Genomic DNA, 27,649 nt, shown 5'->3' with positions numbered 1-27,649 from the left:
CTTGTCACTGTTTGTGAAGAAATAGATTGTGGCTGATAATGTGCTTCAGTCTGGCTGCATATCACTTTGTTTATGTTTTTATTGTAATTATATGTCAGCTGTATGATAAAACAATATGTCAAGTGTTATGTGTGAAGCATTTGAACTCAAGGCAGATATCCCTCTGGGGACAATAAAGTATCACCTGCAAAGTGGTCTCCATGATATAGTAAAAATTAAAAAAAAAAAAAATTGTTGTAGGACTATAGCAAAGACATCGTTGGAAACTTCTCAACCTGGACAGTAACATATGTCAGTCTGAAGAGGATACATTACTCCTGCTTTGAAATATTGACCTCTGAACCTTGAACCCAGTCCATATTTGAAGGCTTGTCATTTAGCAACAGAAGGTGCTCCACACATAGGACCAGCTGTTATAGAAAGCTCTGGACCTCAGCTGTCATGTAGATATGGTCACCAAAGTTTAACCACTGTAAGCACTGTCAAATATGGTAATAAGCTATTTTCACCTATTCAACGATAATATTTTTAAAATCTGATGACACCAGTGTGTTCCCCATCCCAAAAAACCCCAGGGTGTATCCAAAATTCTACACTACCAACTTCTAATTATGAGAAATATACCAATATATTTAAAAACTACAACTCCAGGCCCCAGAACCTGTTACAAAGCTTGTGCACTTGTAGTTCTTCCGGGGAGGGTGAGGGGACATGTTCGACTCCTGTTTTTCTGCTGTCTGCCATGGCTGCTGGCTCCATTCCATTTCAGATTGGCGCCGCCCGCCGGCCGGCCGAGCAAACAATACATGAGAAAAATACATGAAACTGTGTTTTATTATTATTAATATCTTCATTGTTTACATCCTCAAATACAACGTTAGACAAAAACATCAATATTACGAATATTATGTATTTTTTATCTTCTTATCCGCCGAGCGGCACGTACTACGTCACTTCCGGAGTATTGCGCGGATTTTTTTAAATGTTATTACGGTGCATAACTTACTGGAACAAAACTGAGCAACGTGTTGTTGCTGGTGACTAAACCACTGATTGTATATATGTACATTGAAGCGATACTGGCGTTAAAAACCCGCTGATCGCTGTCTGATTCTGTGAATGAATGCCCGCATTGCATTGTGGGATATCGGCTTTGAATGCGTGTCAGTAGCTCGGATCATATCGTAATGTTCTGTATTACAGCATACTGTAATATTTCACAGGTAATAAGACCGAAATAATATTATTAAAATAAAGAAATGTATTCTATGATAACATCTAAATATATGTTGCTAGATGTAGCGTTATAGTTTTAAAAATATAAATAAACAACAAAGCAATCCAGCTTCCCTGGCCGAAATAGACCGAAATAATAACATTAAAAGAAATACAAATAAACCATGATACGATCTGGTGAATAAATGTTGATTAAAACAGCGGTTATTGGGCTAAAAATACCAATAATAGCAAAGCTATACAGCTTCTCTGCCGCAGCCCAACTGGCAGAAAGAAACGTGCTGTGATCAGGGAATCCGTGCGTAGACCACGGATGATGCCTGTCATTGACTTACATAGACATCGCATCCGTGGGCCCGTCAAGGAATTTTCGGCGATTCCGTGAAACTGTCACAGATTTTGAGTTAAAGGGTCATGTTCATTTCACGGAATTCTGTGAGATCAGGTTGACCTATGACAAACTAATTGCTGTGTCCTCTCCTCTCCTTTACTCTTTACCTTCTTTCCACATCTCTTTTCTCCACCCTCCTTCCCCTCTTTCTCTCACTCCCTGTTCTTCGTTCTCTGTCCCTCCTCAGGTTCTACTCCTCGCCTTACAGCATCGCTACCAACCGCATGATTGCACAGACCTCCATCACGCCCTTCATCGCTGCTTCCCCCGTTTCCACATATCAGGTGGGCCATAATGCACTGCATTATGGGTAGATTGCTGTATGTGTATATTTAATATGAGGGTTTGCTTTGTGTAAGGGTTTGGAAGAGAGGGGGCGTGCTGCAACCCAGCGTGAGGTTCTCTCTTCTCTCATCGTTTCTTTGTCGCTCCAGCTGTGCTCGATGACATCTGTTTCGTAGGCGGCAAACACAACAGACATCAGAAAACAAGCAACAAAAAAAAAGGGATTAAAAAAAAGGCTGACAGGGTAGAAACAAATAAAATCACCCATCAAGAATGAAAGTGTCTAGGAAAAACAAAACACTTTCCTCCCTCCTAGTTTCCTGACCTCTTTTGTGCTCCCTCAGCTGCCAACGCAATAAAGCAGTTTTTTGTTGTTTTTTTTTGTTTTTTTTACTAACTTGGATACAATCGCTTCCTCTTCCAAAGTGAATTTCCACATTCCTCACGGCTGTGATCTGTGGAGTAATGAAAGAGAACAGAACAGGAACGTGGAAATTGGCTATGTGAGATGTCAAGAGCGTTAACCGTTTTCCATCACTGCGCATTTCACGCAGCCCCCTTTACCGAATCTTAACATCAAGAGGCACTGCCACTGTGCCCTCTCGTTCAGACAATATCATTTAACATTGGCTCTGTTTGGGATGCAGAGGCCGACAGACGAGGGTAGTGAGTAAGAGAAAAAAGATGAAGGATAGATGGGGAAAATAGAAGGGACAGATGGAGAGAAAGACAACTAGGGAGAGGAGGACAGATAGTACGGGTGGTAGTGATGGTGATGGCTCGGGGAGGAGGGGGGGTGATGGGTGTGGCTGAAGGTTGCTGTGCCCGTCTTTGAGGCACGCTTGATTAAAACTCTGGTCCGGTACCTGCAGTGGAGGGGTAGGGGAAAGAGGAGGAGGGAGAAAATTGGGCCAGGGCGCGTCTCTAATCCGCTCTCGGAAGGCTTCCCAAATTGATTTATCAAAAAACAATGGCCAGGCTTTTGAGGAATATTAATCCCCACAGTTTCAATATCGGGCAGCTCTGCCACTGCTTCCTGTAATATTGCCCTTCAGCCAGTCACGGCAGGAAGGTGAGTCCTTCATCTTCTGTTAAAGTACAAAGAGACAGAGGAGAAAGAAAAGGAGAAGACAAGCCAGGCAGCCACATATGGCTGACAAAAGGAAGTCACTTCCTTTTATCATGGAAACTATTGCCTTTGTAATGAAAATCTAAAGGTGCATAGAAATGACTGTACATGCCATTCCTTCTGTTATGTTTATGTTGAGGGGATATTTTTTTTGAGCAACTAGTTTGGTGGCATTGATTTATCAAATCTGCAAATGACACATGCCAATAGCACTGTTATGGTGTTCTTTCAAGCCAGCCTCCAGTGAGCTTGAATGATGATTGGCTTTGTTTCCTGGAAAAACAGCTTTGATGATCCACATGACAGGAGCCAGCCCGGGCCAGATCACTACCAAGATCTCAGCTAGTGCTGCCAGCCAGCCGTGGCCTGGTTTACATCACTGGCTCTGCAGACTGGCTCACTGTCTGACTAAATATGTGGCTAGCTGGCTTACTAACTAGCTAACTGGCTGGTTGTTTGGCTTTATCTGTGACTGGTTGGATGGGTGGCCAACTGGCTGACCCCTCGACTGAACGGCTGACTGACCGGCTTTTTGGCTTATTGGTTGGCAGGCTGTTTTAAACAGTAACACAAGCTGTGAAATTGAGCCAGAGGTAGGGAGCTTCTTAGGTCATGCACATTTTACCGTTCACTCACACTGAACGTACTGTAGCTATACACCAGTTATACCCAGTTATCAGTAGTAGTAGTCAGTCAGTAGCATCTAAGGTAGCCATCTGCTGCTCTTCAAACTATTAATTTCATCTGAAACTGCGGACAGTGTGCAAGATAGGTCTATTGTCAATCAGGTTCACAATCTCTGTCAGACTGTATGCTATCACTTTTGAGGCATGTCAGATGGTGCAAGGAATGTCTGGTAAATTGTAGCTTTACAGTGGAATTAGACAAAAACAGTAAATATGTGTTTAGCACTACACTAGCTTCATTGGTTGGTTTGCAAACGTCACATTGTGGGGTTTTGTTCCTAAATTTTGACACTGTCGTGTCTTTGGCCACCAAAGCTCTTAATCGGCCGTGAGTCGACTCATTATAATTTAAACCACCATTTTTGATTTACAACCAAAGATTTCACCACGTTTCTCTCACGATTGTCAACATTCTTCTGGGACAGCCCAAAGTCACACAGTGTAAAGGGGTCTTAAGCCTGACAAGAGTTTAGTCTCTCTATTAAATAAATCACATGATTGGTCATGCAGTATCTTGCATGAAGATAAGTGATTAAAAATAAGCTTTCTCTGTGTCTATCTGCTGTCCCGTTCAGCTGTGGGAGAACAAATACAGCCATGTATAAACAAACAGACTTGGCTTCATGTTATGGAATATCCAGCTTGTTTAGGTGTGGATCCAAATCACGCGTTTGGGTTGGCAAAGAGGATTGATTGCTCTTAAAGCAGATTATTCCATGTTTGTCTTTGTTTAATCTAATCATTTTACCAGGATCAGTGGCCAGCCTGTGTGTTTGTCTGCTACAAGCTGTCTAATTCCTCTCTCCAGCACATCTAAATGCTGTTTGTTCCTCCATTCCACTAGTCTCTTGATCATTGTCTCTCTCACAGTTTCACTGTTTCTTTAACTTTCTCATCCACATTTGTGTATATGCATGTCTATAAATGTTTTCCTCTAGTAATAGCTTGACATACCTCTGAAACAAAGAAAAGTTCTGTCCACCACTCTCAAATTCTTTTTACTTTTTCTTTTTTACTTTTAAATAATCCTTCTGAAATGGATTCTCTCTAGCTGTCTGTCCCTCGAATTTTCACAATGATTCACCCCTCTTGCAACAGCACTGGGTACGGCATTAATATTATTATTATAATAGAGAAGGAACCTAATTTAAGGGCTCCGTGCACAAGGCATACTGTTGGCAATAATGAGATGGCAGGAGGGAGATTTGCTGCCTCCAGACTTTCAAATTCTTTTTGTAATTCTTTGGCACAACTTAATCTGGGTAAAGTTCAGCCATTTTGGTGCATTAAAACCAATGCAATCACGTTAAAACCTCCATACTCAAGAGTATTTGAACATATTGTGAATGTTTAAACAGCGTTAATGCTTTATGTGGGATACTACTTGGATCTGACTGAGATTGAGGAAAGTTTATATTGACACCCTTCTTTTACATTTGATGTGTTTCTCCTCAGGTCCAGAGTACGTCATGGATGCCTCATCAACAATATGTTATGCAACCTACAGTAAGTACTCTACCATTTACCTGCAGTAGCTGCCCTTGACTCCCCATTGGGACCCACCCTTAGTTGAAAATGTATGCAGTTTCTCCTTTCTGCACAGTGTTTTAAGGTTGTTGAAAGGTTTTAGGAGGAACTCGTGCTGTAAATAGTTTACAACATGGAGGAGTTTTTTTTTAATATGTATAGCAATACGTTTGATCAGAAAAATAGATTCTGTCTGGAAATGTTTAAGCCACATTCTTCCTCTGCTGCAGGTCTAATGTTGAAAATTGTATACGTGCATATACCATTACAGTACCACATGAAAACTTCTTATAGCTAAATGATTACAGCATTTTTATCCTGCAATTACTATACACATCTCTATAAAAGCATATTATCCCATTCTGATAACCACGTTTCCATCTTTCCTAAGTATACAAACACATTTAGTTTTAGTTTTTTTGGTTGGGAATTTATAGGTGTTGGATGTGCCAGGAAGCGATTCAGCATAATTGACCAGACCGCAGCACAATACAGACAGGCTGTCGACTGTTGCTCTTGGTTACCAACCCAGACAGCAGACAGGGCTGGGCTGGGTTGCTAATTAATATTAATTAGATTTAGTTACCACAACACAGTCTGCCACAGTATAACTGAGGTAGTTATATTGCATCCAATAGAAGAATAGAAGAATTCAGTAATCCTAGTTGAAGAGTACAGAACATTGGTTTTCTGAGTGTCCACCAAGTCTGCAAAAAATATCCTCAATAACAAACTAATTTGTATTTTCTTCACTGGTAAAATCATATTTTACTACATCTAGTGAAATGTAGTCTTGATTTACAAGTGAAACACTAAATATCTATGTTTCAAGAAGGTTTTAACTACTCTAATAGCCCAATGTTTATATTCACTTTTTGGATTTTTCTGTAACGTACCAACAGCATTGTTTGGAATACATCCCAGATTTGGGATGTTGTAGCAACAAAGAGCATTATTGGGTTAGTAAATTGTTTTAAGGTTGAGCTTTAACTGATCCATCTCCATGAGTGTTCTTGTTTTGTTGCTTGTTTTTAATCATTCTGCCAGAGGCTTTAATGTCTGCTTGAGGCTTTTCGTGGCCCCTGAAGTACACTCCGTGTACATTGTTCTTTATTGCACTGAACCAGACAGGGGCACGTGTATTTAATTCTTTACAGTCGTGAAACAGTTTAACTGTTCCACAGACAAAAATTTGCTAAATGGGCATCTTACTTTAAGTGCCCTGAACTACAATACAGAGTATTTCATACAGTAAAGTGAAGCATATTATTGTAAAAGTGTGCTATACAACTATGATGTGCATTAAAGTACACTACATAATAAGAATGTAGATATGATATTTTTTTACTCATGCAGTAAGTTATTTTGACTTTGGAAAAAAAACTGTCACCCTTAGGGTAATTTGAGTTCTTTTTTGCTAAAGTTACCTTTAATGAATCACACAGCTGCATAATTAAATTCATGCTGTAGCATCAAAGTTCAGTATTCTATACTAATGATTTAAATGAATATGCATGCAGGTAAATAGGCAATGCCTTACTATTAGGATGTTTGGGTAATATCTTGCAGAGAAGTTGTATGCTGAAAAACACACTTTAGAAACTACAAAACTGGAGATGTCACACACTATAGTTGGTAAATATCAACATAAAAGCCTTAATAAACAAAAGTAATTAGAAAAAACTGAGTAATTGTTTTGTAAGATGTCTAGACATTATTTAACAATATATAGTATTTGATCACCAGTTTCAAAATGTATATTTTTAAATTATTTTTATGGATTATCATCCCTGCAAAAATGTAACAATGTAATGCTGTTTCTTACATTATATAATTATGTTTCCTTTAGCTTTTGTTTGTTAGTTTTGTTGTTGTTGGCCGGAGTTGACCAAGAAGGCACATTTTCATGTGATGCAAATGTTGATAGGCACCAGAAAATAGAAATAACTCTTTGAGTAGTTTCAGTTTCTACTTTCATTAAAACATTATGTTTGCTTTAAGTAACCATGACAGTGTCAATAGCATTGTTAGCCTGATTCAAAGAGTCACCTGCTTGTCCCTGTGATTGAACAAACACTGGACTCTACAGCTGATGGTCCAGCACTCACTCACTAGAGGAGTGCTCAAGCAGCTGCGTGGCTCCCTGCTGTGGTCATTTACCACTCAGTCCTACCCATCTCACTTCTACTCCTGCTGTGGGACAGTGAACATGTAATCTGGTCGCAGCAGGCCACCAGCTAGGTGGACACAGACACACACACACACACACACACACACACACACACACCATACCCACCATACCCAACTGCAGCTGCCCTCTAAGCCACTCAGTTTGCCTTTCAGCCACGCGACCTCCTGCCTGTCCAAACAGTATTTAACCCACCCAGCCTTCTCTTCCCTGCTGTAGCTTGCTACCTTTGCAGTCAGGGCTGCACTTTTTTGGTGATGCTTGTTTCACACCGGATTAAAGTTAGCTCACTAACAAGCTAGCAAGTTGTGCTGCTGAGTCTGCCTTTTGTGAGAGTGACAGTGACATGGGTGGTAGACATTATTACAAGGTGAATAAATGGCAGAGATTTCTAATAGTTTAACCGCTCAGCATTTGCAGTGCTGTGTACTTGTGTGCAAGTGGGTGTGCTTCTGCATACACATACATTTATCTCTCCAGTATGTGTCCATGCATCTAGACTTTACCAATGCATGTGTATATTTAAATGTGTATACCATTTTCTTCATCTTCAGGTATCTTCTCAGACTCTATAGTCATGTGTTGTTACGGTTTGTCAGTCGGTAGGCAGACAGAACATGCGCTGCCTCATTGTCTATGTTTGTGTAACTGCTCATGTTTGCCTGATACATGTTTGTGTGCACTCTATGTGTTATGTAGTGCCATATGTGTGGTCCATACTGGTTATTCCCAACCAGCCCATACGGCTGCCGGACGGCCATGCATCTTCCAGCCTTATGCCATGGGGCCTTTTGGAGCCATTGGCAATAGCCAATAGCCAGTAGCCACATTGCACTGTGGTGTTCATCTCATCATGCCTTCATGCCAGAAGTAGCCATGTTGCCATATGCGTCCCCATGGCCCCATCCCCATTGTGTTCCAGTGGCTCTCTCTGTCACCAAACGGCTGCTATTTGCTAACCCCAGCTGTCACCACCATCACTGGATCATAGCTACCAATCTGTCTCCCTTTATGACCCACGCTCATATCCACTACCAGCTACATACACAGTAGACCGCCCCTTACACACACACAGCCTGCCACCAGCTCAGTGAATCACATCAAATTACCCAAGCCTGCTAGCTTCAAGAGCCCAGGGGCCTACTCAAAGCATTAGAAACCAATTGATTGTGCTGCAGTTTGGCCTGTTCCACCATGTGTCGCGTGTTGAACCGATGGAGCGCAATGGCGCTCCTGGTGTCCGGGCAATATGTAGGCAGTCGAGCATGGAAGAGGAAGGGGTCACAGCTAGCCAGCCAGATGTCAGGATGTGTAGAATAGAATAGAACAGACATGTGCGACAGCCAGCCCAACAGTAAATTAGCGGTTACATGTAGGCTACCTGAATTGTCATATTAGCAAAACAGTAGCAATGTAGGTTAAACTGCTACGAAACATTAACCAGTAGAGGTTGCTATAAGAAACAGAATGTCAAACGTCTATGAGGTCACCAAGGCAGTATAGACTGTGCACTACATACATCAACATGTATACTATTGTTCAACTTACTTTTGTGTGAATAAACAGTAGTATGTATCTTTTCGGACACACTGAGCTGTAATAACTGCGTCACTTTCTGAGAGCTTACTTTACGTTTGGAGTTGCATAACCATGGCAACATGTGTCAACCTCAGCTTTACCGGCTGCCAGATAATGCTTAAATTACTGGAAAAGGTAAGCAACTGTATAACAGACCGTTGCTAAGCATAACAGCTGTTGCCATGGTTAATTTATCAGCTGTGGGAAAAAGTGATGCAAGATCCTGTCCTCCAAACCAGGCAACTGCAGCAGATCTGGTGAGCACCTATGGCTACATCCTCATATACAGTCTATGATCGCTATGCAGTAACTTCAGCCTTAGGGACAATAATGTTAGTTACATTGTAACAATGAACACTTACGCACTAATCCATTTTTCATCATGACTGCCAGATGTAGAGTCACACAACAGTTTTCTCATCTTTAAATTAGGAACAGTGCATTGTGAGATTTTTAGTTTGGACAGCGCCTTAGTGAAATATTCCTTAGTCATAGAGATGACGAGAATCGTTCAGGTACAAATTCCGTATCTCGCTACAGTATATGGACATATATGTACATATATGACATTTAACTAATATATAGGGGTAAACTGTACTAAATGGAAACATCTAAAAGGCCAGGTTCTGTTGTTTATGGAATCATATAACTTAATAACATTCTTAAGTGAGGTATTACTGACTGTGGTTGGTTTTGATATTTCAGTGAAAGCTACAGTAGTGCTTTTTATGCTTATTTGGAGTTAACTGTACTTTCTACTTAAGCCTAAGAAATAACTCACCAGTAATGCCTGCTATGACAACAGTCATGATAAATTGTCTGGGATAAAGAAACTCTACGAAACTAAGAGATGATTTCCTGACCTTAAAAGTACAGTAGCTCTGACTAGGACAAATTTAGCTTGTTTGTACAATTATGTAAAGGGTCGGTAGAGCGAGACATGGTTAAAAACGAATTAGCTGCTGCTGATGCTATGTTACTGCATGCTTTTCTTTATTTCAGCCTCCCAGTACCTTTGTGAGCTTAAACTCATTAAATACTCCTTGAAATAGTGTCAAACAATATTAAATGGCAGTAAATCAAACTATGACTTGACCCAAAGTTTGCTTACTGCACAGTAAACCGAGAGCATTTCAGCTTGTACCACTTCGGCAAAGGTGTTTTTTATCTGACTAGATTAAGTTTGACAAGTCTATCCATACAAGACTGGACTTCATCCCCGCAGAGGAGCCAGCACTTTGTTAGAAGGGTAGACGGAGAGAGTGAGGAGAGAACAGTTTTCAAAATTTGTTTATCTCCAATTAATGGGCGAGATGCACTCGCCATGGAACATGATAGAAAGTGACAATGTTTTTTTTTTTTAAGTGGACAGCTAGATGAGGTTGCAGCTTGTTCTTCTTTCTTTTCCCCTCTGTTTATCACTTGTCTTCCCTTTCTCTTCTTCTCTCCTGCTGTCTCTCAGATCTTCTAATGCTGTGCTCTGTTTGGCAGTTTAGGCATGGGATGTCAGAACAGCATGACCGCTTGCCTTTTGTGCACTCTGATTTGTTCAGTGCTACGCAAGTCAGCAGACCTTGTAGATAAGGAGAAAACTTGAGAACTAAATGCCCCTTAAGACAAATACACACATGCAGCTCACACTCTGCTGCACAACTGCCTAAACACACATATTGTTTGAGTACAGAAACACATTCTTAATGGTAAATCTCACTTATGTACAGATCATCAATCACGCCCGTAGACGCTTAAATTTACTTCATACTGCCAAAGACAGCCGGAGTAGCTGCAGTGCCAGCCAAGCGTAGCATTGCTGTCTTTCCCCATGACTTATCCATCCTCTTTTTTTCCTTTTCCTCACTGTGAAGTGTATGTGCTTCAAGTGTGTATTTGCTGGAGTGCATTGCTCTTACACACTGAAGGTGAATTATTGAATTCCTCTCCGTTGAACCCCAGCCAGTTCTCCCTGGCTTCGGCTTTCAATAGATGCTTGCTGGGCCTCTTAAAATTGAACCATAACTATCTGCCCTCATTGGATGGGGGTGAATCGGTGCACTGTGTGATACCCATCTCCCCACGTAAAATGTTTCGCGAATTCAGAAGGGGAACATTATGTTGGTCTCATGGATTTGACTGGCGAGGCAGAATTTGAGACGGGGCTAGAGTCGTCCTTGAGTTGCTCTCGCTGCTCTTTCTCTCCTCTTTTCATCCCTCTCTCCCATCCTCACTCCCTCTCTACTTCTTTCTATACATCTCCCTCTCATGTCTCCCTGTTTTTGTCTCGCGCCACCCCTCCTGCCCCTCTCTCTCGCGCTCTCTCTCTCTCTCTCTCTCTCTCTCTCTCTCTCTCTCTCTCTCTCTCTCTCTCTCTCTCTCTCTCTTCATCTCTCTCTGTTCTCTACTGCCCTTTCAGAGTACAACTGCAGCTACTGTGCCTGTGCCAGCAAAGAAATCGTCTGTTCAGGGTTAAAGTTGCATTCATATAAGAGAGATATTGTTGCAGTGCCACAGGGTGACTGAGACTGAGAGATTGAGCTGCTGCATTTTCACTATAAGCTTTTGGATATTACCTTGAAAAACGTTGCGATAGTAGCAGCAATACATTTTGAAACCAAAGCTGATTTGCTTTGGTGGACAGGCTTTATTAGCTTGCTATGTTGTTTTTTAAATTGGATTTTTAATCTTTTTTTGCTTTTGTAAATAGGGTAAATATTCTGGAGAGATCCTTGAGAGTGAAATGATCCATTTGTCTTCAAAAGGCTGTCAGAGAATGGTTGAGCCGAGCGTGGAGAGGAATGGACCTCCCATGAACACATGACAAATACTGTTACATGCTCCATCTAGCATCCTTATCCCCCCCCACGCGCACGCACACACAAACAGACACACACAAACACACACACTACAAATCCATCCAAATATCTTGTCCTCCTCAAGTTAGTGGTTTCTTTTTGATAATAACCTCGTTACTATGAGCATTTTATAGTCATAATCAGCCTTGTAGCCTGCAGCACCTTGCGTGCCAACTGGTGTGATTTTGAAAATGCTGATTTCAGTGGTGAAACATTTTATTGTAACTCAATCTGTATCCTCTGAGATATTGCACATGATTGACAGACAAATGAATTAATAAGTGGCAGGAGACTGATCTATCATCCCTCTTGTTGTCATTTCATTGTGGAGTACAAATAGAAACACAGTAGATAAACATCTTTGCCAGAGGTGAGAAATCCTCCATCCATATCTGGCTCCACATGCTAATCTGTTAACATACATTGTTGAAGCCCCTCAGCTGCTTAATTTTCACAGTAACAATCCCCTTTTCCCTGTAGGTTCTTGTCTGGTTTGCAATTAAGCTTTTCAAAACTGTTACAAAAATTAGATTTCAAATTTGAACATGTGAAGTGAAGGACAAGATAAACTGCTATCTGCATCAATGTCAACTGTGAGGCTTCATTTATTGTTATTCATAAGAATGCACTACTACTTCCTGGCTTAGTCTATGGCACGTTGGGTCTTGTAGATAGACTGTGTTGGTAATGGTAGGGCAGCCCTGGTAGTCTGTTAGCCCCAAGGAGGGATTCATGCTGTGGATTAGAGTGAAAGACCCAGGATGTTGGCTCCCTTTTCCGGGCTTACCCGAATAGAAAGGTGCCTGAGGGCATCTGAAAACTGTGGTCACAGTTAAGGTAGGTGAAGGAAAAGTTGTGGGTGGCTATTGTTAACCTTAAAGCTATAGTGCATAGTTTCTGCCGCCCCCCAATGAGGAATTCTAAGTAATGACAACAAAACTGTTGGCGCGTCCACATGATACAAGCCTTTCAAGTCACTGGATGACACAATCTTCTGAACATAGCCATACTGAGAAATACAGAGAGTCGTGTGGAGCTGATAGTCTTAATTAGCTTTGTATTAACTCATTTGGCAATGGCTTGAATGAAACGGACATTAATTGATATCAAAAATTTACGGACTAAAGCATTAATAGAGCACAAATACAGAACAAGATAAATAGAGCACATACCCACACATTCAGATCATGCAGGAACATATAAATACGGATGACAGACAAAGACCAATACACAGTATCCAATAACTGTGTGTAATTCTGTGGCTTCAAAGGATACAGTTTCAGTACCTACACCCTTCAGGTGGGCGATCTTTAGTGTGAGGGGTTTCTGGCATTCTGTATTGTATATAGTTACCATTCAATCATCAGCAGATGTTTTCTTAACACCAGGCTTTCCAGACCAATAACGACTGAGTGAACAAGCTACGTCTGTGTCTGTTTCACTGGAGATGTAGAAATGTCTTTGCAGTGCTAAAGCTTGAGCAGAATTACTCGAATTGTGGCGTGCAGTGTCACATTTACCTTAACACAAAACACACTAACATACACACACCAGCATCAGTATCCAAACCACAGAACCTCACATGGAGAAACCAACTGTCAAATACAGCAAGGAACGTGTTGAGTCAAGCATGGGTCATCTTTCATGTGGACAACACAAGTGATGCTTGCTTTGGGTAGAATACAGCCGCAGTCATTGTTTGACGTTCTTAAGGCTTTTAATGTGCCTCTCCTGAGCCCCCCCCAACCTTAACATTTCACCACCACAGCACATTCACTTTATAAACTTTTCATCATTCGTGCAACATTCTTATTCCTAACCAGGCTGTTAGAGAGTTTGTGTACAATGTCTAAACAGTACATATGTTTTCTTGTCAGCATTGCAACATCAGGGCCCCCAACCTGAATCACTTTGTAGCTTTGTTCTAAAAATGCTGTATGAATTAAGTGTATCATTATTATTAACATTACAAGATGAGGATCGGCGTATGAGCTTCTCTTTGCCACAGGCTGTTTTCACTGGAAACGAGGGCATTGTCATCGCCTGAAGGTAGCGATATATCAGCACCGGTTTAAAGCAACAGTGTAGATAGGCAATAATGTTTGATATTATAACCTGCAGTAGCAATAGGGAAGAGCAAAATGGCTGTAGAGATGCGCTGATCAGGTTTTTTAGGGCTGATACTGATCAGTTTTAAAGGAATCAGATCTTTCTTCTTCACAGGATTTTATAGGAAGTGTCTGCAAAAGACATGTTGTAAAAACATGTTTTCCTCATTTGTAAGGTTCCATTATTTTCTTTTAGAATGATACACTGCTAGTCCACGAAGATTGTCTATTCACTTTAAGCAGAGTTTCATAACCTGTTCTAATGCTCTTTTTGGTCAGATTTTGTTCTTTATTTCAAAATTCTTAACTGCCTTCTTGACAGAGCAGATTTTAGTGATTTTAAAAATCACAAAAGACCATATTACATCTCTTTCAGTCACATAGCTGCAATATCTCATATCTGCATTCACAACACTGGATGACATTCTGTGCAGCAGGAAACCAAATAATAAGCTCCTAAGCTTGATACTAGCAACCCAACCATTACCTGACTGCATGTTAAGTCTATGTAGGGCTGGACAGGAATGTAAACTGCACGTGTTGGAGATCCTTTAGCCGTAATGCATCAGGCAGTAAAAACACTTTCTATCTGTGTGACATTTATGTATTCGCTTTACCCATTTTACAATTGTTATTTCTGATCAGCAACTCTAAAAAGAAAGTACTGAATATCAGCTGATAGCGATCAGGGCACCATTAGTCAGAGTGCTGCCATTTACTTGTAATGAGTAGTCATTAAAAAACACTGCTGGTTGTAAGATTTTTTACAAGATTTCTTATTTACTGTACATTGTCTCTGGTCGCTAAGTGTATATCAACGTATTTAACAGCCAGGGGGCTGATATCTCAGACGGGGCTGGGTCTCCTGTCTAAAGCAGGATCAATACCATCTTAAGCACGATGGGTTTTTCACAGACACACACACAAGCACACCAACACATGTGCATACATCAAGGAGATCTGTAAACATCATCTCATACATTTGTAACAGCTACGTCTGTAGCATCCATTATCTTGCTCTTTCTCTGTGTCTCTTTCTCTCTCACACACAGAGGACAAATCAAAAACATATATTGTCTATTTGTGTCAGTCTCCTTCTCATTTTCTTTCCCTCTAGTGTGTCCCTGGACAGCCACACAACAAGACAGACACGCACACATACACTCTAAAACCCCCTCTCTCACAGACACTCAGTCTCACAAACACAGAAAATCAAAATCACAAATCGGCTTAACTCTCCCTGACACGTCTGTGAATTAAGCCTTTCCGTTGCTCTCCCTTTCCCATTATAAAGGCATTGTCAGAGGCTGAATCAGTAACAGGTAGCCCACAGCTCCTGCCGCTTCCCTCTCGCTCCTCTCTTACTCTTTCCTTCTTTCTTCTTCGCCCTCTTTCTTCGTCTTTCTCTTGTCTTCTCTCGCTATCTCTCTGTGTCCCTCAGCCTTCTCTCCTCCCTCTCCCTGTCCGTCTCTCCTCGCTCCCTTCTTCCTCATGACCTCCATCAGCTCTCTCCATAATCATCTTTTTCCTGTCCTCATACAGTCTTTTTTTTTGTCTCCTCGTTTCCCCTCTCCTTTTCTTTTTCCATCTATCACAGAAACAGAACGAAGTACTAAATATTTTCATTTTTGGAGAGAAATATTGAGCAACAAACACTAGTTAATTTGCAGGTTCAGATTTTCCACACAAAACCAATAAGACATGATATGATATCAGTTTATGTTTGTTACAATAAGTTTTACATTGGGGCATTGCTTAAGTAAAGGATCTGCATTGGGTTGCCCCAGATATTTGGCACGCCATCACAAATCAGGTTGCACCATTAAAACTTAACAAATGTATTCAGTACAGTAGTGAAGAAATTTAGAAATGTGTAAGAAATGCTGGTAAATATCTGTAGAGCTGTCCAATCAAAAGAAAAAACATTCTGTAAAATAGTTCAAGAAATACAAAAACCTCATGATAATATTTCTTAAATCTAAATATATTAAATTTAGTTTTATTTGTATAATATGCATGCATGGAGAAATTTGTTTTCGATTTCTGTGCAGTGCAGTTTAGAAAGAGAGGGATATCTTATTATGCTAATCTAACTGACACTATTTTGTCATTTAGCTGGGTCGGGTCAGATATATAAACCATATCTGATATTTCATATAACCCCTTCTGTTTATAAAAACGTAACATAAATTAAGTTTTTTTCCATTTAGCTACACAACTGTTTCACCTGGCAGTTATTGGGTGTAAATATTTACTAACAACTCATCTGTACATTTTATTTATGTTTTTGTTGTGTTGTTGTAATTATATTATTATTATTATTATTATGATTCAAAAATAACCTGCAAAACAAGTCAGTGCCTTTTGCAGCCCTGAGTAGTTTTGCAGGTGTTTCTTTTAGGCTTCATATAGCCCCGACATTCAACAGTAAGATAAGGCAGTTTTATACGTAACCCAAGACAAAAGAAGGCACCCAACCCACCCCCAATGGAAATTACACCCTTTTGTTTGTGTGGTGCAATCTGTTTTAATATAGTGATGTGTAGATCACCACTTTGTAAACACTTACTATGTTATAAAGAGACTTGCTGGTGAAATTGTAATACTTCCTCCACCACTGATCTCAGTATTCCACCCAGTTTTTTTCTGCTGAGGTGAAACTCCGGGAAGGATCACATGAAGCTTGCATATGGAGTGGGAGAGGGAGGGAGACAGAGGAGGAGAGAAAGAGTTAGCTGACTGTGTTGTGAATGCAGGGAGTAGACACGCAGCGCGATCCTGACAGGCTGTGTCTGCACAGTTTGTTCTCCAATAGGCCCACACAGAGTAACCAGTGGGGTGCGCACAAGCACGCACACTCTCACATACACTATTGGAGTCGCACGCTCATAAGTACACACACATAGACACCGTCAGTCTCTTTGGCACTGGTGCGCTAATGCTTTTACACACTGTGTTGCAGCCTTTCCTACACACACACACACACACACACACACACACACACACACACACACACACACACACTTACAGTACAGACACACAAAGTGAGAAGAGAGGCGAGCAGAGGAAAAGGGCTTGGTTTTGAATGCGTTCCTCCCGGGGCTTCAGTGCTGCGGAAATGGAGCTATCATGACAAGGGATGAAAGAGCAACAATGGTTTCATCACTTTCCCTCATGTTCCACTGCACCGTGAAAAAGAAGCTTCTAGCGTTTTCATCCGCCCGTTAGGGAAAAACATGCCACGCATTATACCAAGAAGGGAGGCTTGAGAGTGAGTGAGAGAGTAATAGACAGAGAGAAAGCATCCTCTCGCAGCAATCAATGAACCGCACAAACCCATATTGTTGATACATCAGCAGCACATATTGACTATTTTGACGGACCAAAGACAATAGTGTGCATTGATCTTGAAAATGTCCCTGTGTTCTGTTGCTGTTTATTGACACGGCCCCTCTTCCCTTCTTCTTCTCTGGCTGTGTTGTCCTCGTGTCACCCCTGCCTGGGCCCCACCCTTCTCACTTCCTCTGTTTTTATTGCTTTTAAGTTTTTGACGATTTTACCTCTTCACCAACTTTTCTCCTTCCTGTCCTCTGACTGACCCCAACTTCCTGCCTGGCCTCCTCTAACCCTTACCACCATAACTCACCACGTCCTATCCTCTTATATACTTCTTTTATCGACCGAAATCAGTTCACTTATTTTCGGGTACATTTTTTTTGTGGATTTTTTTCTGTTGTGTTGGTTTAGTTTTTACATGGTCTCAAGGAGGACTATCAACCACTTTGCGGTAGCTAAGAGGAATCAGAATAAAAAAAGTATAAGAATATGTACAATCTTTTATCTCACCCTCTTCTTGTCTTTTTTCTCATTTCTACCAGGGTGCAGTGATCACGCCAGCCATGGACCACACTATGTCCATGCAACCTGCCAGCATGATGGGCCCTCTCGCCCAGCAGATGAACCATCTGTCCCTGGGCACTACAGGAAGTGTGAGTACTCTTCGTAATCCAGACGAGAGAACCTCCCAAGTTGATAAACTTACTGTGTGATCAGAGCAGTAAGCTTCACGAGCACTGCCTACGTTTACGTGCACATAATATTCATTTATTTGCCCTAATTCCGAAAAAGATGATATTCTGACTAAGCTGTTTACATGGCTAATAAAAGTGAATATTACACTTATATTCTCGTTTACATGTAGCTGTGCAAAATACAATTTTTTCAAAGTTTTTGAGCAGAGCTGGACCGTGCGAACACAGCGTCCCTCTTTCATTCCTTCAACCAGCTTCTTGAAAAGGTCGGTGTAGCGATGTTTGCGCATATTCAAAAACCTGTTGATATCAAAGTCTTTGATAATGTTTAAAAGTAACTGTGTTTCTCCTTCTTATCGGGTCTCCAGCCTTGCAAACTGTTGGCTGGTTGGTTTGTGTACAGCAACCATAGCAACGCACAGAGCTGACCATAAGCCGTGAACAGACAAGAGGCCGTAAACTATGCGTAAACTGCGGTAAAAAACCCAATTGAGACGCATATTCCGAATGCGCTGTATACATGTCCAAAGAATGCGTCTAAAACGCGAATAATACCGGAATATCCCACATCTTAATCGGAAAATGCTATATTTGGAAAAAGGCTGGGAAAATAACGTCACCCTCTTATGCATGTTTTTTGGGGAAAAACATAATTGAATTTAGATTTAAGTCTATTGCCTACTTTTCTTCTTTTTGTTATCCAGTACTTTTTCAAAGATTCACAGTTGCTTTTAGTAAAACACTTAAGGGCCAACTCCAGTCTTCAACTTTAATTGAAAGTGTGTTTCGCTCGTTACATCAGCTGCCTACAACACATAGTATAGGCAGAAAAAAGCTGCAGTACAAATGCAGTCAAAGATATGGCAGTAAAGGACTGATGCATTTACAATATTATCCAATATTAAGTACCATGTCTCTGTCAGTAAAATGATGTTGCTTTAGTGGATTAATACTTCAGTTAATTTTTACAGCATTTCTGAATCTTTTGTAAAACACTGTTAATATGGAATGCACGCTAACCAGTTTCATCATAATGTGTTATTTGCTAGATTGATAAAGGTATATAAATGCTGGAAGTAGCATGTACACAGATTAGGGGGGGTCAAACCCATGACTATATTGCATTCCGTAGGGAGCAATGAATGCTCAAACACTGCAAATTTATTCATAGAAAGGTGCACTTAAAATGTATTTGTAGCTAGCAGTGTTGCTGTCATTCCTTTTTATCATACCAGTCCAGCATTGAAAAACTGGCGAGAGAAAACGGCAGGTGTCCATTACACAGTAGGTTTGAGTCAGGAGGACCAAGTGGAGTCTTTTTGTCTTTGGGGAACATTCATTTGGTTCTAAAACAAAGTACACATTGAGAAGAGATGGATTTTACATTTCCTTTCAAGAAAGCCAAACCTTCTTAGGCTGTCGCCACATGTGCTCTGCCATGAAGCTGCCGTATCATTTGTTTAACACTGCATGCATTCACCGCCAGATATTGAGAGAGCATGTTTCCTGCCTGATCTTCCACATTAAACAGATTTCCTGTGAAGTTTAACAGTGTGACAGGGCCCTCTGTTCTCCACCTTCCTCACTTTCACCCTCTCTTTTCTGTTTCTTTCTCGCACTTTCTGTCTCCCTCACTCTCTAAATCACACATCAAATATATCACTCTATCAATTTTCTTTGTCTACACACACACACACACACACACACACACACACACGCTTACAGTCGTCACCCTCTAAACCAGGAACTCCCCCCTGTTTTAGGATCAAGTTGACTTAGAGGTGTTGCATAGTTCTGAATCCTGACTTCCTGCCCAAACCCTGCTGCCCGGGGCAAGCATGCAGCTTTGCTGCACTACGTTTGATCTGTGTGTGTGTGTGTGTGTGTGTGTGTGTGTGTGTGTGTGTGTGTGTGTGTGTGTGTGATTGAAACAGTGCTGTATTGTACAGTTACCCATGTGTTTCCAGGTGAGCTGTCAGCAACTGTGACGCCATGTTGGCTCTGTCAGGAATGCCCCCTCCCTAATCTGCCCCAGCTGTGCTAACAGCCAGGATTAGAGACAGGCTAATCTATGATGATGGCTTCTGATGTCTGATGGGTTGTATTATAGGAGAAAGTGGGTTAAGGCACACACTCTCCCTTTTTTATTTATTTCTGGTTTACTCTCTCTTTCTGCATCTCCCCTTTCTGCCTGCTTAGCTTTCCTGAGGCAATGTGCTGTGTAGCATAACTTCTCTATGGCTGAGCTGCACACACGGCACGCCACTCTTGATCATCAATGGGAATTGAGACATGTTTCCCTTAAAGCTTATTCTCAAGCCAGATGTGAAAGCCCTTTCATAATGTCTGATTGAGAAAGCCTGTTAAAGCAGGGGTTAGGAACCAGGATCTGTAACTATCCGTGTAGTAAACTGGACTTGACAGCATATTCTCTAATAGCACATTCCTCAAGTGTACACACATGTGGTGATGTTGTTTTGATTACCCCAACTAGTCACGTGACTTTACCTTCACCACTGAAGAGCACCTGCCATGAGTAGCGTCTCCAGAGTCAACAACTTATCACGGCTGCCTTTGGCCGCTGAAGGAGAAGCCACACCTCAGAATACTCTTTGGCTGTTCCAGGACTCTTTGCGGCTGTTTGTGTATGGCTGTGGCTTTCTTCTTCTCTCCAAGAAAAGAACCAAATGTTCCCGGTCCGCCCAAGCTACGACACTGGTGTGGTGACCGTAGCTTTCCGAGAATGCCGTGTTATTTTGCAGCGAGGAAAAAGCCTGTTAAAAAGGAGTGTCAAGGAAAAGCTCGTCTCATAATGAGGAAGCATGGATCGAGGCCGTCTGAAGGTCACTGCTTTGGAATTTAGCTGCTTCACCAGAAAATGTTATGTTTTAAACAACTTGTATAGTCACCCAGCTCACTTTGGTGTCTGTCTATCTTGAACAACTTGATTAAAGAATGCTGGAGAACCTCAGACTCACTGTTTATGGATGGCACACATAAACATGCCATCCATGCTCCTCACTGATTTATTTTAGCAGGTTTGGTGCATATTGCTCTGTTACTGATTTATTTACTATCTCCGTGCTCTCACCACTTAGCAGGAGTCTATCTGTCATGCTTTGTCTTTCCTCTTGCCTGTAAGTTGCTGCGCACGTGTTGATGTGCACATGCTCTATCATTTTAGTATTTGTGTGTGTTTGCACGCATCTCAGTGTCTGCGTTTGTGTGTGAACGACATAGTGTTTGACATGACAAGAGGTGACCTTCCCTCTGTGTTCTCTATCCTATTTCTGTCATGGCATGTAGAACCCAGGTCTCTGTTGTCATGGTGACAGTGGTGATTGACAGCTTCTCTGTCCCTGGAAGACAGATTTGTGTGAGAGCTTCCCTCTATTATCTGGGCTGTTTCCCTTTGGTTTTCTATAGGGAAGTCTAAGTACAGTATGTTATTGTACATTTCCATAAGCGTGCGTGGCCATATTTAACCTTACCCGAGTGTTGACTGTGCATGCACACTCTCTCCTCTTGTAGCTCCACATTCAAACAGTAACACATGTTGACATCTGGGTGATTCCCAGTACCACTGAGCAGTTAAGTCCCTGCAGGACCTTGAAGGTAATTGTTAAGGAAGGGATAACCTTTTATGGCCTTTTTAAATTTTACAATGCATTTTGAATGTGTTTAAGGGCTTGTAGCCAACAACTATGGTGCCACTAATCTGAATTAGAAGTAAATTTAAAGTTTTTTTTTTTTTTTTAATGAATTTAACTTATGATGATGATATGAATGTGTAAGGAAGTGATTAAAAAGATGACACTGATTTTTGCCAGTATACTTAAAATCTCTGCAGGCGGGGTGTTAACAAAGCCTGGGAGCCAAGATACGGACAGCTTTCATGGTGAAGTGGTACAGCACTATGATTCACAGCCGCTGCGTGCAGCTCCAATAGTTCCCATTGTGTTGGAGCCCCACAGCTAAGATCAATAGTCATCAGAGCCCATCCCCACGCTGCTCTGCCATTATTAACCTACACTGAGTAGCTAGATGCTCTTGCCTTGACCAACTGTTATCCTGCACCTCGCATACGATGCAACAGAACAGCATGTCAACACAGAGGGGATAGATTGATAGATATGGAGGCTGAGTGACAGACAGAGAGGTGGATGATGTATTTGAACGTTTCAACGTGCTAATGTGCTGTGCTGCAGCCCAAAGGTGCCAGAACTACAATTTCTAGAGAAAAGCAGAAAGTAAACTGCCCTATCATCCTTGCACCCACCAAACATAAATATTCTCACTCCGTGCAGAGGCCCAAACCACAGTGGTACCAGAGTGGTGCTGTCTATGGTATGGTATGTCGATGTTTTTTCGTTGTGACATTGCTGCATTGCGGTGTGACTTTATACTGTAGTTTAGTTGTGTGTGTCATAGAGAGTGATGGTAGAGAAGAGACTTAAGGAGTCTACTCACACCAGCCTCGTTAAGGAACTATTCAGGCCTCCTGTTCATCAAACATACGTACACGCCATCTGCTTCAGTCGCAGGTGGGGGTTTGTGTGTGTGCGTGTGCGTGCGTGCGTGCGTGCGTGTGTGTGTGTGTGTGTGTGTGTGCGTGCGTGTGTGCGTGCGTGTGTGTGAGTGTGAGTGACTGGCAGAGAGTGAAACACCATTTATTGCCAATTAGGGATGTTTTATATTGCCCAAACCTGTCCCCTGACTATGGACAGGAAAGTATTAAAAGAGTTGAAATTGGACAAAAATAATCTTTATCGCCATAGCAACCCAATTCACTGTAGCCAAGTTTGACATCCCCCTGACTTTCCATAGCAGCGACTGCAAAAATATGCCCTGCTTAACCTGCCACATTAAATAGGTTAACTAATGGTTATGGTAGAAGGAAAAACCTTATCTTATTAAATTTTCTTGTTAAATCTAATTTATATTCCTTTTGCAGTCCTGCAGAGAAATATAACATTTCAAATGGACATCATCCCTTTGACAGGGAGATTTGGATATTGCTAATTATCTCCTGCTTCCCTTCATTTGCTTTCATGCCGCCCTCACAGGTGAGTTGACTGAATAAGTTAATGGGAAGAAAAGGCGAAGACTAAAAGTCCTGAGGAAAATTGGTATGCATGGGTTCAATTCACCAGGGAGAAGGTCACTTCAACAACCTGATAGGCCCTTTTAGACAATAGCAGGTTGAGAGAGAGAGAGAGAGAGAAAGAGGGAGGGAATAGAGCGAGTGACAGGAAGGTGAGAGGGAAGAAGGGATGAGACAGAGAGGTAATGTGGTAATGTGTCAGGAAGTCTGGATGTGCCCCCTCACCCCGTCCTGAGTGTGACAGCCCTGAAGGTGTGATAACCTTAAATTCACACGCACATGCCCACACAGTCAACTCCTGGCCATGTGTAGCGACGGTGGGAGAGTTAATCACCCATGTCCATGGCCTTTAGCTGCTCTCATTAGCGGTGAGCGGTGGAGCCGTACCCGATCCATTAGCAACGCTGCCGGTAATGACACTTCACCAGCACCGCCGGGCCCACAGCCAAGAAAGGCTCCGCAGCCCAGCACAGACCCTCCATTACTGTGTCCTGCTGCATACTGCCACCCCGCTTTTTAGCACTGGCAGGGGGGCTGAGAAGCGATGGGAAAAATAAGACAGAAAGAAAGGGATTGTACTTCCCTTTTTTTTTCTTGGTCCGGAAAAGCAGCAGGAAGACGAGGAGAGGCGGAGAGGCAGCCTGGTGGCTTTTATCTGGGATCACATCCGTTGGTGCTGTACTGCAGCATTATCGTTCCAAGCCTCTTTGTCTGTCTCTCACAGGCACGCACACACACACACACACACACACACACACACACACACACACACACACATATGCATGTAAGTTCCCAACACACAGCTGCACACAGGAGAACTCATACATGCACAGTTGGATGGTCAAATAGTCCATAGTCATTTTTTTATCCACAGGCATGTGCTAATTAAAAAGAAGCACACACACAGGCAAATCAGGCTTACACTGCGTGTTCACCCCCCCGTGCCGTGTCCTCATTTATATTGCATGTGAAAGCCCTGTGGCTGTCATGTAACTGAACATGTGTCACGTCTGTAAAATGGCCATCATGGAGTAAGCTAGCACCCAGTTAAAAGCCAGGGCAGGCATGTCTAAAGGAATATCGGCCACAGGAAACAGACCTCCTGCTTTCTCCTTCTTCTCGCTCTCTCTTTAACTCTATTTTCATTCCCTTCAATGTTTTTTTTTTCTATATTTTTTATCTTCTTCTCAGCTGTGGCCTGGTGCATTTGCCTGTCTGTGAAGTATTGGTGGAATAGCTGGACATCTCTTCCTCCTCCTCCTCCTCTGTCTACCTCACATACTCTCTTCTGCTCTGCTCTGAGTGCACACATATTCTTTTAGCGCCCTCCAAAGGATGCTGAGGGCACAGCAAGCTCACATTCCAAATGGTTTGGGGGGATAATTAAAGTGAATGAGACTTTTTGGGAATATCAGTGTTGGATATCAATCTAGTCTTTCTTTTCCCACTTTGGATCTGTGTTTGGTATATTATGTAGGAAATGTGTGTGTTGCATGTAACGTGTGTATTGTGATGTGTAGCAGGGATTTTGATATTGTCTTTTCATCGTGTTTCAGTATATGACTGCTGCAGCTGCCGCGGCGCCTATGCAAGGGACCTACATTCCCCAGTACACTCCTGTGCCTCCAACAGCCGTCCCTGTCGAGGTAAGACTCACACGCATGCACACGGTACTTACTAATAATCAAAAATCTGTCTGTTTACCCAAAGCAGGACATCATTACTCCTGACACCCACTCCCTTACACCCACATGCGCTCCCTTCTGTATTAAATAGACAGCTTACATTTGAAGCACGCTGTAAATTGCCTGTGTTTCTCTCTGAACAAATGGCCTCACAACACCAGCAAATAACAAGGGTGAAAACTGCAAGCAAAGCAAGATGAGTCAGAAGTTTTATAGTATTTGTGAAAGACATTTGAAGTGCAGCACAGAGTTTGTCACTTCTACGGCGGCTGTCTGAGCTCCTGGCAGGTTCGGGCAGTCCAGCATGTGAAATGATGAACGTGGAAAGGAGGCGGGCAGGCCGCCGAGGAGAGGAGAGCGGGACGGCTGTCTGGCGGCTGACAGTACGGTCGTATTCAGATGGACTATCAGTCGTGTATCAGATGACAGGAGCTGAAATGAGACACAGTGCCGGCGGTGCTCTTGCTCTCTCTCTCTCTCTCTCTCTCTCTCTCTCTCTCTCTCTCTCTCTCTCTCCCCCCCACAGCCGGTCCGGGCTGGTAGGTAGCTGGAACACACATATTCGTCAGCCACGGAGCTCTGGTTAGCCCACCAGCCACGGACAATGACAGTTTCCCCTGACAAGCCCATTAGTCGCTCCTCCCCCACACCTCTTATACCCCCCTCCCAAGCTCCCCCTCCTCTGAAAGTTCTTCATGAAGGAGTGGGAGGGAGGAGAGAAATGTAGTTGTAGTGTAGCCCATGGCGCCTTATACCTATTTCATCCTCACCATTGTCTTCTGAATGCCAGCATCAGCAGTGGAGTGTATATCACTGCATCAGCCAGTGTCTGCAGGGCTGATGTATGGACAGGACGCTGTATCCTTGAGAGCTTGTTAAAGGTGATTGAGATGACTCAATGATGGGGGCTATCATTAATGCTAGACACATACAAAGGCTAAGAGGTTGTTGTGATAAATTCAGTGGACATGGTCATCTTTAAAGACTTTTTTTAAAACCTAGGTCAAGTCACAGTAAGGTGATGATCCTTCTGTATTCTTTGTTGTGTATTTTATTCAACCACTTTGTTTTCATTATTCATTTGTTCTACTCAAGCAGCTTAACTGTTATATAAAAGACAAATATTCTTTATATTATTCTTACAATGCTGTTATCACATTTGAATTTGAACAACAACAAAGCATTTTTGTATGTCTGCACCTTTGCTGTGCATAAATGAAAACATGTTAGGTGTCTCCACCATTATTGTATATGCATTTCTGACAGGCAGTATATTGGCATCCCTTGAGGAAAAAGAATAATATTTTTAAATGAGGTTCTGTGGGTGTGAGAATTGCTCATCTGTGAGTTCAGAGTGATAGACCTGTCAGTCTGAGAAAGTAATAATCACAGTGCTTTTATTTGATGTAGTTTTTTTTTTTAAATGTTATTATATTTTATAATTTATTATTTTTAAAGCCCAAAATTATAAGTTTGTCTGAGGGGGCTTTACAGTCTGTAGTGTGTAAGTGCCAAGCTTTGCAGAGAGATGCATGTTAAAGTTCAGAGCTGACACATTTCCTCCCGTGTGTCCCCCCAGGGAGTGGTGACGGACGGCTCCCCCCAGACAGTGGCTCCCTCGTCACAGGAGGTGGCTGGCCAGCAGCAACAGATCCAGGTGGACAGTGCTGGCGAACATGTTCCTACATACTCATACCAGTCCAAGTAAGTCAAACAGTGAAGCAGGACAGTTGCTGTCAACCATTTTCAGATGGTATTCTGTCCTTTCGGGGTAGTGTTTAGTGTGTAGTATTTATTATGAATCATTTTCTTTAGTTATGATGATTATTTTTCACAATATTTTATGTTTTACACTCAAATGTGCGGGTCATATGACAATATATATTGTGAGACTATATACATTTGTCATCAGAGTTTTAATCTCTGTGTATTGTCTTTGGCCAAAAAAATCAGTGAAGCAGCACAGTACAAAATACTACTCTAATAAAATGAGAGAACTAAGAGACGCAGATATAAATGACTCAAATTGCTCCTGGCTGCTGTTGTCATTTGCTGATCATTTTTGGCAGAACTTTTTGTTTTTCTGACCTGATCAGAACTGTTTAGCGTGCTTCATTTTGCTTCAGTCTTCTGACTGAGCTGCCAACTGTCAGCTGTATTGCTTTTCTGTGTTTGTAATATTGTGCTTTGATTACAATGGCGCCTCTCTCTCTCTCTTTCTCTCTCTCTCTCTCTCTCTCTCTCTCTCTCTCTCTCTCTCTCTCTCTCTTTCTGTTTTCTCTTTCTGTTTTCTCTTTCATCAGATAGCAACGGCCTGAGCAAATGTTCCTGTGACAGCATTGCCTTGAGACAGAAGGTGGCTGCACTGTGAGTGTGAGGAAAAGAAAAAAAAAAGAAAGAGATTGCTTCCAGATTGCCCAGGCACCAAAAAAGAGACACTTTTTTCATTTCCTACCTGGCCTATGAGAAAAAAAGAAAAAGAAAAAAGAGGAGGCAAAGAGTGCTGAGGAAGGGGATGAGAAAATTGCTGGGCACAGTGCAAAGAAGTGAAATTGTTTAGTCTGGGAACCTGCCTGAAGGGCTGGGCTGAAGCTTGAAAAGTTTCTCAAAGAAAATTCTCAACCAATTAAAAAAAAAGAAGAAAAAAAATAGTAAGAAAAAATGACAAAAAAAGGTTGAATGTGCAGGTTGGTGATGACGTTTATTTTGTAATTAGAAAAGGGGAGTCAAGTTTGAGATACACACAGATTGTCTTCCTCAGATATTAAGCTACAATTTCTTTTCACTCTTTTTTATGTTCTAGTGTTAAATTTTAGTTTTCTAGATATATTCAAAAACAAAGTGTTTTTTCT

General features: G+C 41.8%; 1 protein-coding gene across 7 annotated transcripts in view; it reads left to right on the top strand.

The window, feature by feature from the left end:
- Positions 1-27,446, top strand: part of rbms3 (RNA binding motif, single stranded interacting protein) — a 285,669-nt gene extending 258,223 nt beyond the window's left edge. For all 7 annotated transcript variants that reach the window (XM_078266934.1, XM_078266936.1, XM_078266937.1 and 4 more), the window contains 6 exons: positions 1,815-1,911; positions 5,183-5,233; positions 17,856-17,966; positions 24,669-24,758; positions 26,377-26,501; positions 27,101-27,446. In XM_078266934.1, coding sequence (XP_078123060.1) covers positions 1,815-1,911; positions 5,183-5,233; positions 17,856-17,966; positions 24,669-24,758; positions 26,377-26,501; positions 27,101-27,104 — 478 coding nt within the window. In that variant the 3' untranslated portion in view covers positions 27,105-27,446. The remainder of the gene's footprint in view (positions 1-1,814; positions 1,912-5,182; positions 5,234-17,855; positions 17,967-24,668; positions 24,759-26,376; positions 26,502-27,100) is intronic.
- Positions 27,447-27,649: the final 203 nt, after the last annotated feature.

The sequence above is a fragment of the Sander vitreus genome, chromosome 14, assembly GCF_031162955.1.
Source record: "Sander vitreus isolate 19-12246 chromosome 14, sanVit1, whole genome shotgun sequence".
Taxonomy (NCBI): domain Eukaryota; kingdom Metazoa; phylum Chordata; class Actinopteri; order Perciformes; family Percidae; genus Sander; species Sander vitreus.
Note: the sequence above shows the minus strand (reverse complement) of the source record. Positions and strands in the feature narration are given on the sequence as shown.